Source organism: Osmia lignaria, chromosome 4, assembly GCF_051020975.1.
Source record: "Osmia lignaria lignaria isolate PbOS001 chromosome 4, iyOsmLign1, whole genome shotgun sequence".
Taxonomy (NCBI): domain Eukaryota; kingdom Metazoa; phylum Arthropoda; class Insecta; order Hymenoptera; family Megachilidae; genus Osmia; species Osmia lignaria.
Window position 1 is genome coordinate 6,769,224 of NC_135035.1, and position 13,119 is coordinate 6,782,342.

Sequence of the window (13,119 nt, forward strand, 5' to 3'; positions counted from 1 at the left end):
GACACTAATGGCCAACGATCAGGATGCACTGACTTATCCGAACGCACCGGTAACGAGAGAGAAAGCGATGGAAAATTTATGCACCATCTATACGGGATTGTAAGGTTGGAAGTGGTGCTCAAGAGACGGCAAATAAATTTCATGCCGAGGAGAGAAGCGAATACAAAGTTGGCCGGTACTAGTTTCACGGGACGATAGTTCCGCGAGTAAAAGCATGTCGTATTTAAGGGATATACGTATATATGCGACTCTGTGTCCACAACGAAACCATCAGAAACTCGGTCAAGAAGCATCGAGGAAAACACTCGGTTACGCTCGCGTTGTGAAACGAGCTTGAGTAGGAGAGAAGTGGGTACTTTAGACTCGTTTAGGTTCCTCAACGTTGCTCCCTTGCTCGTAATATCCCTTCCCGTCACTAGGATATCCACACGAAGTCGTAACTGTGAGCTTTCGTGCAGAGTACCATCTTATTTTTCGACCGTGATCGTACGCTTCATTAAATTTATTCGAGTACCTCCGCGGCTTTTAAAACAATTTTTTCCGCGAGCCGGGACCAGCTTTCAGGAAACAAACAGGGTGAATCTAGCGCGAATCGTCAACGATATTTTCACTAGCATTACTATCGTAAGCGGAATTGGAATCTGTATCGCAACACATTAATTGAAGTTGAACGATTTCCATTTGCCACGGTTATCAGTGCAGAAAGGCTATTTTCAACTTCTACCACATTATTCTACAAACACGCGAAGTACAGAGAACATGATGCACGTTACAATTGTCCCAAGTAATTATCTCGTTCCATTCGTGTGCCAACGAGCGAGGGTGTACACGGGGTCGGGGTGTTAACGAACCGGACAATGAGTAGTCACGGTTCGTTAGATACTCAACAACCAAATAATTAGCAAGTCCATTTGGATTCCCATGTGTCTAGATTTTGGACACCACGGTCGCGCCTTTGTCACTCGTCATTTTACTTGTTTATATCTTGCCTTATCGCGTTTTCCTTCGACGCGACGATTTTACGCGACACTGAAAACGGTTATATCCGTCTTATTGGCGAAGAGATACGGTTGACTTGCATTGTGCTTCGGAATAAAAGTATTGCCAACTGTAATATTCACCCAACAATAGGCGCACAAAGAGAGCCAAGAACGATAATAGTTTACAGAAATATCCAGGTAACAGCCTGTGAATGGAGTAAAATTGAAAAGAGTATTGTAGATTTACGGTTTCTTTCTGTTGGTAATTGTATTTACAGTATATTTGAAAATTTCTAGCATCCGTAAGTTTCTGTGAAGGGAAATTTAATGAAAAATTGAATCTGTACCGCGATGCTGATGATGAAAGATTTTTCTAAGAAAGCATTTAATAGAAGTTCGGAACATCGTTTGCTCGCAGGCTATAAAGAGTTTAAAATAGAGGTATTAAACAAAATGCTGACGCGTCGAGGAAGTGACGTACACCCGGAGGCAGAAGATTCGAGGATGAGGGAGAAGCAGGTGTGGGTTTATGCAAGACAAGCATTTCGCTGCATAATTTCAGTCTTAAAGTGCACTTTATTAAAATAACAACCATGGGAAACAAAGTTAAGTCAACCGAGATAGGTTGATCTGAAAGCTCTTCGTTTAATATAAAGAAACATACTATCCTATTATATTCTATCAAATATAAAAATATATATAGGAACCATTATTATTTATTTTATAACGCATAACTTTTTGAACATTTAAATATAAATTATATCACAATTATTATCACTGTTTAACAGTTATATATTTTATTTTCTTTGGTATGAGGGTAAATATTGAGAAGCATCTGGAACAAAAATGATAACATTTTTTTAGAAAATTAAATAAGTAAAAAAGAATCATGTAAAAAAAGCCCCTTACCTTTTTTCAATATTCTTTCCTCTGGAATTCTTGATATTTTTAAAATATTTTATATTGATCAAAATCGATAGCATCCAAAAAATCCCTGTGTAATTGACTCACTACAGGCACAGTGATGTCTCTGTCCAATTTTACATTCAATTGTTCTTCCAAATTAAATGGAAATTTCGAAACGTTCTCTTTGTTCCCTCTATTAAATCGTTTATATTTTTTCGCTCGATTACAACGGACCGAGGGTGTATTTTCTTCGACTTGCTTTTCCGCAAGATCCACTTGTACATCGCAATTATTATTCCGTTCGCGCAGAGGTATTTCACATTTCTGCACCACGTCGCTTCTAAATCGGTGCAGAATAAGCTTCTTCGTTGGCAATTTTAACGAGATCGAAGACGAACTAGATACTTTCGTCTGATAATTACTTACACCATCCTCGGACAACTCTTTTTCCACGTTTTGCGTAGAGGAGATTGCAATTTTTACGCTTTGATTTTGTTTTTTAGATCTATTATCACGTTTGGTTACGTCCGAACAGGGTAATATTTTCAGATAAGATTTGAGTTTTTGATCGGTTAAAAAGTTCATCAGAGGTATATCTTCGATATCAAAATCACTGCATGTACACAAATACCTCAGAGTCAATTTTGACTTTATTTTTCTTGTCAATTTCTGATCATTGGCGGAAATTTTATTTGAGAATTGTTGCCTCAGCTGTAACTCCCACGAATTAGAGATCTGTGTATCGGTGATATCGAACGATTCGTTGGTAATTTTGTATTTATTTCTTGATGTCATCCTGTACAATCTCGTGTGTGGGTGCATTTGCTCGCAGTGCACGTAATAATCACCTTTGTTGAAGAACTGTATCCCTGAAATTTCAATAGCAGACTCGTTACATTGTATGTCCTCTCCGACGCAAAATGATTGAGTCTTCGACTGATTATTGATCTATCGCACAGAGTGAAAAGAAATCGCGCGAGAAAATTGATACCCGAACATCAGGTCTGTTATTTCACGATACTCTAAAAGGAAAGAGTGGAGCTTTTTATCTTACGAACGAGATAAACAATAACAGCGATTCCCGATCCTTCGGATCTGGATGGTTCGGGGTTTGTTTAGATCGCGATGGAATTATCGCAGGCATCTCGAAAATATAAAATATTTTATTTTATAAAATATATGTATAAATTTATTTTATTAAGTTAAAAATTTAATTGAATAAAATAAAGAGCTAATTTCACCGTTGTAAAAATACAAAATCGTGCCTCGAATTGGAATATTCATAGAATATTTAAATAATCGAGAAAGAAATCAGACATTTTCAAAAATAAAATTGTAAAATAGTAATGAGATGAATAATTACCGCAACAAACGTGTAGCCTCAAATTCCAATGTATTCTCTCTTGATGACGCATCACGTTATAATTACGATTACTTTCGTACTTGCAATCGGAGCAGGTGTAAGTCCTTTGATTCTTCGAGACTCGTTTCCGTGCACAGATGTTATTTTTATCCTGCATACTGAAATTGAGTATCGATTATTCCCTGATGCGTGGAAAATTCCACTGATTTCCGTGGAAGATTCGAGGATTTTACGACGACGTAATTTCATTTGCTTCCGTAAAACGTACAGGGCACGAAACAACGCGTAAGAATCACATGAATCTTCCAAACAACAAACACAGAATCGTAAAAATTCGACATCTTAAAAGTTCCATTTCCGACGGAACATCCTGACTCCATTATTTCATACACCACAAAATGACATTGCATAAAAATTCACTAATTATCAATATTACCAATATCCTAAGCAAATTATATTTTTCGTACAAGTTTATCACACGAATGCAATTAAAACAAAACGAACAAAGGAGATTTTCTACGACGGTTACCGGTTGAATTTTCTAATTATTAAAAATGGAGGATGTACGATAATGATCCTTACATTTTTTTACAATTACTATTCCCTTTGTATATTCGCATTATTTGGAATGGTAACTCGAAATTAAGATGTTCACCGCTCGATTCGTTAATTCTATTCTGCTGAAATCTCGTCGATGCTCTCCGTACGCGTTTTGACGACTAACTGAGGCGGTGGTAAGAAAGTTCAAAGGGAAGGATCACGTTTGACACTATCGAAACCGAACGCACGTGCGGTCGGAAGACGAGATCTATGTTTCTCCTTCGCGGCGTGCGAGCTTTGTTCCACTTGGCTTAAAATAAATGATCCTCGAGAGTTCTTTGTTTTCTTTGTCTGCGAGAAATAGTAAACAAACTGTCAGGATTATTTTATTATTTTTCATTTCGATAGTCTGTCCTTAGATTGCGAATGAAAATATGTTGATAAGGATAATTACTTTGTAACTTAATGATAATTAAGTATCATTATTATAGCAAAAAATGATAATAATCAAATGGATTGAAATAGAAAATTTATTATCAGAACACGCTGTATGCAAGATAATTAAATTTTGTATTGTCAGTAATAGTTAGCATTAATTTTCTACATATTTGCATTTTCGATAATACCAAATTTTCGATTATCCCGAATGCACATACCCGAAACACTTTCAATGTCGTTGAACCAGGAGATGCCATGCATTTTAAGCGTTGTCTATCTGCCATGCTGGGAAGTCACAAGGAACGAATTTCGATAGGTCAACACGAACCTTGAATAATAATCAGCGTTAATTGCAGACGTGCGTAATACCCTCCGGGACTTTATACATACTTACTGCTGTGTTTCGTGAAAATCGTAAATGAAACCAGTTTATTTTTATTGTCTTTTAAGTACTGCAAAAGAAAACGTCTTATCGATCGTTCAGAAATTATCTTCTTGCAATTCGAATACAAAGGAACCTTCTGTATTTAATTAATTCAATTTTAACTTAACACTTAACAAAATAATATCCACTAATAGAATGAAAAATTTAGATCCCAGGGGAAATTGTAAGTGTCACATTACTGAAAAAGTTGATTGCATTACAAAAGTTGTCCGACTACAGACTTCCATAACTTTGTTATAATTTATCTAAAACTATCGCGATAAAAAGTGGATTAAACCTTCTACTTTCGCACTGCTCTGGTCGGTTTCATTTAAGTCAAGAACGATAACGCTTTTTTCGCGTGTTGAACTCTTTCAACGTTGTACATTTTCGCAATTAAAGGGCAACGGGACAATGTTGGCAAACCAGGTTACAAGGTAGTAGTTGCATTTACAAGGTGTATGCAATGCTTGAACACGTACCGTACCGTGACTCGTAGTCGAGTAACTGGTAAAAAATGTGTACTGTTCGATCTCGAGAGAAATACAGTAGTTCTGGGTAAGAGAAGCCTGCAACCGGCCACTGAACTCACGACCTCGAGAGTCAAATACTTCTCGAAGACGCGGTACAAGTCGCCAAGATGTATCCTTCTCGTAAAAACTGGACCCTGAAGCAGCCTTGCTAGTTGCAACGTAGCCTTGCATGGTAACTTGCAATCGCAGAGATCTTGTAAAATTTAAACCACTCTTTCCTACTCATGGTATACCTTGGATTTCATGAATTCTCAATTTTATCGTTTGCAAAATGACTTTGCTTCGTTGATTATTTTCTAAGAAACAGAAAACTAGATAATTGCTAGTAAAGTTTAATTTATATTTTGAAATTATCGAAGGGATGCTTCCAAACTTTGTTTTCATTTTAATTTGTATTCCAATTCCTTCTAGCCAACACTCGTTGAATATGAAATTTTGAATAATTTAATCCTATAATATTCCATTAATTTATTCTGACATTTTTCGTATTTGCGACGAGGATAACCGTGGCGTTAGTATTCTATACCGTATTTTTCGCGGTTTTGGAATGAAGAATTTTCTTATAAGTCGAGGTACAATTATCTGTAGTCTTTTCCGTGTAACATTTATCAAGTGGCCAACGAGAAGCGTCTGATTTCCCAGGTGAGTTTACGGTATCTGGAAACGGGTACAGATGCACGGATATATTGCAGGTACCCTTGAAAATATATTTCTCTTTGCTGGGCAATCGATATCATTGTTGCATACTTGTTCCCTTGACATTGTTTTTGCATAGGTTCACGCTTTCATGGGATTTCTAATAACCCGTTAAGTTTCAGAACGTATCAGTTCGTGTGTCAGGTTGATGCACAAAGTCTAGTCCACACTTACGTGTAGCGAGGTACAGTGGATCACAAAATTATTCGCTCACCGTTTAAAACAGAATACCTTATTTAAAATTGGACCAAATGATTTGAGGTTTCTCGAGAAGTTATACAAATTAATTTACTAAGATATGTGCTTTTGTTGTTTTAAAAAATTACAATTTGTTGAAATCGTGAAAAATGATAGTGAAGACTATTTAAAAAAGTTATCAGTAATTTTTTAAAACGACAAAAGCACATATCTTATTGTTAGTAAATTAATTTGTATAGCTTCTCGAGAAACCTCAAGTCATTTGGTCCAATTTTAAATGAGGTATGCTGGTTTAAACGGTGAGCGAATAATTTTGTGACCCACTGTATATTAAAATCAAAATTATTCTGGTAATTTTCTTAAAGAATTTTTAATTTCATTCAAATGAATTGAAACGTGAATTTGAGAAATTAAAGAAACGAAATGAAATTCTTATAAAATATTCAGTACCTTTTTATCGTAGCTCATAGAAGAAGAAAATGTAAAAATGTGAAGTTGCGGGTTGGTAACGAAATATAATGGTACTTTCATGACCATATTTTAGAATTAAAATCTCCCCCATATCTCTTAAGGATATATCCATGCTTCTAGAACTTCCATCCTTGTTTCGAACCCTTGGGATTACACTGCAAAACCTTCTGCTGCTTTTCAGAAGAATCTACTTACAAAGCCCTTACTATGAATTATTAATTACTCCGTGTTAATAATTCATTCTCCAGAAGTATGAAATACGTGTCTCGAATAAAATTTGTATTACAGATCTTCGTACAAGTTGTATCATCTATTTAATTTTTATATTTTTCACGTTTTCCTGTTAAGCTACTTCAAATTATCGATATTTCTTTTTAAACTGTCTCAGATTTTAAAATAGGTAAAAATGGAATGTAATCTCGGTTGAAACGTATGATGGAAACGCGAACAAATAATTGAAAAAGTGAAATGTATCACCGGAAGGGGGGGGTGGAAACGACAAAGTTACAAGGAATATTCATTGGCGCACGCAAATCGTTCCTGCTCATTTTACTCGTAGCGGGTAGCGCAGGGACGGAAGCGGGCTAACCGCGGGAAAGGCAAGAGGAAAAGAATTATTATGCGAAAAGTTCGTGCTCCTCGTTTCTTCCCTGATGGACGATTAAAACTTCCACCGTCGAATTTACAAATTCCTTCGGGGGCTTCGCTGGCGGAAGCATTAGTTCGCCTCGTCTCGCCTAGCGAACTTAACCGAGTCCTACCATTACCGACCCCGAATTAGAATTTAAATCTGCGGAACGGCTCGCTCGTAATGGCTCGATTTCTTTCGTCACGGTTACGCGGCCGGTTAACCGCCCCGGGACACTCGGCGAAACGCCTTCTCTTCCTTAAAACCGTGTACCTATCGGAAAATTGCAAATTTAAATTCCCCGGTAATTGGATCGGAACCACGCGTTAATCCTTCAACGACGTCCAGGATGTTCGTAAAATTTCGGGACACAGACTGTGAAACGTATGAACGTGTAAATATTTAAGCGGCTTACGGTTCAACCGGTTTTCACGGCGGTAATTGGTTTATCCGGAAGATTAATAGCGGTCGAGGCGAGAGATTCTGGCCGGAAGAAACAAGGTCAGGTATTATATAATCCTGCTTGTTTTGTATTAACACAGGAACAAAGACTGGATGAGGGTAAATTTGTCAACGAGGATTTTACGGTTCAATTTGATTTGTTTGACGATGGGTTTGAAGGGTATTGTTGATGACTAGCGATATTTATCCTTTCCACCTACGCTGGTACTCATTAACCCAAAAAAGAAAAAAATACATTGCAATAAAATAACAATTTTTATTTTTTCTCTGTTACAGATAACGTCAGCTGAAACACATCAGCAAAGTACAAAAGAAAAGTACTATTTAAAAACCATCAGCACACTCGGCACTTTTACCGTTTAACAAGAAAGTAATACTATTTTTAAGTCGCCTGGTTAAAATGGCGATGACTTGTAGATCAACTGCACATTCGTAAAAAAAATTAACTCGGTCACGAAAGGGTTAAAGCGTTTAAAATGAAATTCGCGGTGCGAACGCATTCGGCCTCGGGCGCATGCGCGGTGATCGATTCGGAAGCGTTCGCGAGGGTTCGCGTTTGATCGTGACGTCGAGTTGCGGAGTGGGGATGCGTCGGTCGAAAGGGAGAGATATCGTAGTCGCACTCCGATGGAGGAGCCGTGAGGAGGGACGAAGAGGGTGCGGAGTCCGCGTGTCGTTGACAGTAGCGGCGGCCAGCAGGCGGAATCAGGCGTCGCTCGACAGTCGAAGCCGGTCTCTCGGCGTGCGAGTATCGAAAGTATCGCGAGGACTCGTATCGTTCTTCCGCCTCGTTACGCGGACTTGTCATCTGTCAACGACGCTTCTCCTACGTTCACTCGGTTCGCTCGCGTTCCCGTGCGTTTTCCGTTGTGCCGTGCTAACGAGCACCGAAGCTCACCCTGTTGTGCGTTCGTTCGTGTCGTGCTCGTTCGCCAACGACGTTTCCGCTCGCGTGTGTCCAGTGTGCAGAGTGTGTTGGATGCCACGGCGGAAGCGTTGCCGTCGAGATTGCAGCGAGGACGTTCCCCTTGGCCGATTACTTCTTAGGTAAGTCGATTTTGCTTCTTACCACCGTCTATACCCGTCTTACTCTTAACATTTACATTTAAATCTTTAATCACTCCGTATTGCAATTAATTGTCTTATGTAGGGGTGCATTTTTTGGTACTTCTGGTACCGGTGCGATGTTTCATTTAAAAAACTTTGAAAATGAATCTAGGTTGCGTGTATTAACCTCTTGTCACATGACATCCAGATATATTCGTGCTATAGAGTACGGTGCAAATATGAGTAACACGACTCACACTCGAGCTATAGCCTATTATTTACATATCTTTGATATTTTGGAATTTCTATCATTTTCTAAATTCCTGTTTTCAGTTATCTGTCAGATAAAACTAGTATGATGTATGTTTGTAAATTATAATACAGGAGGTTAATATTATAAATAATATAGAAAACTGAAAACTTAAATTTAGATATTAATTTTTATTTAACACTCAATTCATACATTAACTCCAATTTAAAAACTGGTAATTTTTCTGCGTATATTACTGTCCTCTCGTAATTCAAAGTTCCAACGTGTTAATTGTTTACGTTCGAATCGGAGCGTCTTTGAAGGGAATGCAACGCGGTGGTCTTCGTTTAAATACAACACGATTTCACGGTGAGCGTTTATCAGCTCCGGTCCACGGACAATGTGACCGCAGTTATCGTTGTCCAACGATTTGTTTATGTCTCGCTTGTGTAACTACACACGTACATGAAAGCAGGGTAAGATACTCGTGGCTCGCAATCAGTAGACAGCCGGAACATCGTACATACGTACAATCTCTTCGGCAAGGTTATGGTCTAACTGATCGAGTCGAAGTTTCGTTCGTTCGCTGTTTTCGTTCAAGCTCTGCCGTTTCGTTTGATTAAAAGCTTGATCAACTGCGACGAACAACCCGTGTGCCTGGCGAATAACCCAGTTACCACTTGAACGAGGCACGCTACGCGCGACCTACATAAACAGGTGCACTTGCAAGAAGATGTCGCGACTTTGATCTCTGCTTCCTCAATGGGACTCGATTCGCAGGGGATGTACAAACATGCAGGGGAATATTAGCCGCAACTGGTCACTCGTTTTTTCAAGGGTTTTCCAAAGGGATGCTTAAGTAGTTATTTTTTATGAGAGGAGTGGGATCCATTTTTGAATAAATTTCAGCATGGCCCCCCCAAAATTGAGAACTCAGGTTTGGTATATAACTTAAATCGACTACAAGAAACCGATTAAAGTTGGTTTCAGAGCTGAATGTCTTACCGTTTTTGAGATATCGTGGTAAGAAATTTTTCTACAATTTTGGGACTACCTATGCGCTATTCGATACTGCGCATGCGCTATTTAATACTGCGCATGCGCTATTTGATACTGCGCATGCGCTATTCGATACTGCGCATACACGGGACCTAACCTAACCTTACCACGATATCTCGAAAACAGTAAGACATCCATCTCTGAAACCAAGTTTAATTGGTTTCTTGTAGTCAATTTAGGTTATATACCGAACCTGAGTTCTCAATTTTGGGGGGGTCATTCAGAAACACAGTCCCGTTGTTTTTTTATTAATATTATGAACCGGCAGAGAAATGGAGCACAGAAGTTAAAGCCTCCCTGTATGTTTGTGCGGCGGCTTGTAACATGCCCCGATTATTCCATTTATCCAACCACTAAATTTCCCGACGATTTCGTTTGACGAAAAATCAATACGCGATTCTTAACACGGTCGCCGATGGTCATCCTGATAACTGTTGGAAATTCGAATGGATCGTAGGAAGGTTTCAGGTATCCGGTGACAAACGGTGGATCGTTCGAATGTAAGCGAAGAGCCGGTGATTACACGGGTCTCGCGTATCCTGTAACGAGCCTTCGTAGCCGTAGTCCGGGTCGCTTCTGGTCTGTTGATATTCGCGCGGTTCGTTTTAGCATTTTAAACGCGTTGCTGGCTCGTTCCGCCACGAAATTCGCACCGCTCTGTCTCACTCGAGATTTCAGACTTGCTAATATGGCGTCGATAAAGGCGATTAAAAGCAGCCCGGGTAATCGGCAGGAAATGATATTCTGCTCGTTTTATAACGCGTTTTCTACTGCCGTTTCCACCATCGGCTCTATTCTTGTTGATATAACGTTACTCCATCGCGCTGGACTGTGTTATTTGCTTGACGATTTGAATTCATTTCGCGTCAAGTCGCCGACGTGATCGGAGAATGTATTAGACCGCGTCTGGCCTCCCTTGTACTCATATTTGCCCAGTTGTTTCTTTTCACGACTTCGTTAGGGGGATACATATACGTTAGGCTCGGCGTTTGTACGAAAAATTCGTCTCGGGCTTGTTTCAAAAACGGGGAACATAGAAAATGGAATGTTTAGATAACAGCGTACAGGCTGGTATTCAGATGATAGGAATTCGGATGATAGCCCTCGTATCGCGAACGAAACGTTTTCATGCAGCCTGGTCACGCAGTTAAATTCGTGTTGAATTCTACCGAGCTTGCTATACGATTACACCGGTATAATCAAATGGACGCGGTGTTTCCGTTTCAAAAGTACAGGGAACCGTCAGGTTAAAAGAAGGATCATTCGACTAATGATACGTTCGTATGATAGGAATTTCGATAATGATCCTGTTATCGGGCAACATTTTAAGTTGCTTTAATTCGACGATTAAACGCCAATCAAGCGATAACTAGTAGCCAGGAGCTACGGTAATACCGTTTCCTGGTATTGACCGATTCTGATTCAATGGAAAATTATGAACGAACCGCTTGTACTACGAATCGTACGATCTGCACGATGATTACATGCATGTAAAACTTCTACGCGTATGCGTGAATACGTGCATCTGACATTTAACAGTGTGTACATACTATTATCAATATTACGGTTTCCTCGATTTTTTTTAACTCCACATGATTATAAAACTTCGCCTGTTAACCGGTCATAGTTCTTGTCGCAGCATGCAACGACATCGTAATTATATGGTAATTTATCTCGGTCTTTCCTTGCATTTTTTTCCTTCTCTTTCCATTCTTCTAGCTTTCCTTTTGCTTTCATTCTGTGCGTGGCATGATGTACAGTGTCTGCATATTCTGCTTTCTTGAAATTACTTTATTCGAAAGTATGCACTGTTGGCTGAATGTATGGCACCATCTTGTTCAATATTAAATTTTATAATATCATTCATTTTTCACACAATTTGGCTCGGAATTTCAAGTAAAAAAAAAAAAAAGAAAAAACTTGCATTATGGAGAAAGATAAAAATTTGCTGTTTCATTGAAATTTTGGTCACATAATGACTCAACATGCGTGTCTAATCTAATCTAAATTATACTGCGAAGCGTACTCTTTTCGAAGTATAATAGTTTGCTTGCACTTTGAAATATGTAAATAGCTCGATGTTAGCTGGTTGTTCATTTATCCTGTACCATTAGCTGTTATCGTGGTACTTTGAATACCTTAGGCTTAATAACTTCCCCGTAGAAAAAAAAAAATACACGGTCGTCTATGGTGCAACAAGATTGATTCACCTGAACGGTCCACAATTCATTAAAGTCGCTGTAGGGACGCCAGCGTCGCAGATTACTTCCACTCCATTTAGATCGTGGCATATTAATTTGCGCTTTTGATTGATGTTTTTCTTGCGGACCTGGACATGGGAAATTAATAAACGCGATTACAGCAAACGTGGCCAGCGATACTTTTCCCAGAATTTTCTCATAATCAAGATAATTTCAAAAGGGATGGACGATTCCTTAAAATATTTCAAAATTTATTTTTCATCCGAATTACGAATTAATCGTATTTTTCGCATTTCGATTCTTTCTCGCTCCTAGCGTTAACGAGTTTTTATTAACGCGAAACGTTTTAATTGACGGGGCTTAAACTTTCGATAAATATACAATTGAAATTCGGCGATAATTTCATTGGAACGCACCGTTAGCAATTTTCCACGGTCGAAATTTTTTCAGTGAAAACACGCCGGAAGCAAACATTCGTCAAGCATTTCACGGGGGAAAAAAAATAAAAAAAATATTTGCAACGGGTGGATTCGGTTTGCGATAAAAAATGACACGGTTGAATAATCTCCTCTCTGCCTGTTTGTCTGTCTGGCCTGCCCTCGTTGCATATGTTTCTTTCTTTGGCTGCGTTCAAATGGACCATGCGACCATTTAATTAATTCAAGTGGATCTGTCCGCGTTACGGGTTTAAAAGAATCGCGAATATCGCTGAAAGCACACGCATTTCACCGATGATGATAGATGCAGCCTGACACGTTCATCGAATTAGTTTTTGATGTATCGAGCAACGATGACATCCCTGATGCAATTTTTATTGACGTTTCAGATTCAGTGTTATTGATAGATTGTTACGTGTCAAATAAGATTTCATGACATAAAAGTAGCACAAAATATCACTTACGAAGCATCAAATTAAAACTTAA

The 13,119-nt window shown here is 38.7% G+C and overlaps 2 protein-coding genes across 7 annotated transcripts in view; one reads left to right on the plus strand and one right to left on the minus strand.

Annotated features, from left to right (window-relative positions):
• Pgant9 (polypeptide N-acetylgalactosaminyltransferase 9) overlaps positions 1–13,119 on the plus strand; it is a 203,184-nt gene that overhangs the window by 19,443 nt on the left and 170,622 nt on the right. For 5 of the 6 annotated variants that reach the window (XM_034322723.2, XM_034322730.2, XM_034322724.2 and 2 more), the window contains exon 1: positions 8,134–8,686. The gene's annotated coding sequence lies outside the window, so the exon portion shown is untranslated. Of the gene's footprint in view, positions 1–7,915; positions 8,687–13,119 lie in introns of those variants that run through there. The other variant, XM_076688200.1, reaches the window with a different exon arrangement.
• Positions 1,929–3,958, minus strand: LOC117603486 (uncharacterized). Its single transcript, XM_034322691.2, has 3 exons — positions 3,832–3,958; positions 3,250–3,407; positions 1,929–2,755 (listed from the first exon to the last, which is right to left on the minus strand). Exons 1-3 carry the CDS (start codon positions 3,867–3,869, stop codon positions 1,929–1,931), a joined length of 1,023 nt encoding a protein of 340 aa, XP_034178582.2. The 5' UTR covers positions 3,870–3,958.

Coding starts and splice junctions, on each gene's coding strand:
- LOC117603486 (XM_034322691.2), bottom strand. CDS start 3,869: ATGCGAATATACAAAGGGAATAGTAATTGTAAAAAAAT. Junction 3,408..3,831: donor AATAGTAATTGTAAAAAAAT/GTAAGGATCATT, acceptor ACTCAATTTCAG/TATGCAGGATAAAAATAACA. Junction 2,756..3,249: donor GAGGCTACACGTTTGTTGCG/GTAATTATTCAT, acceptor TTGAAATTTCAG/GGATACAGTTCTTCAACAAA.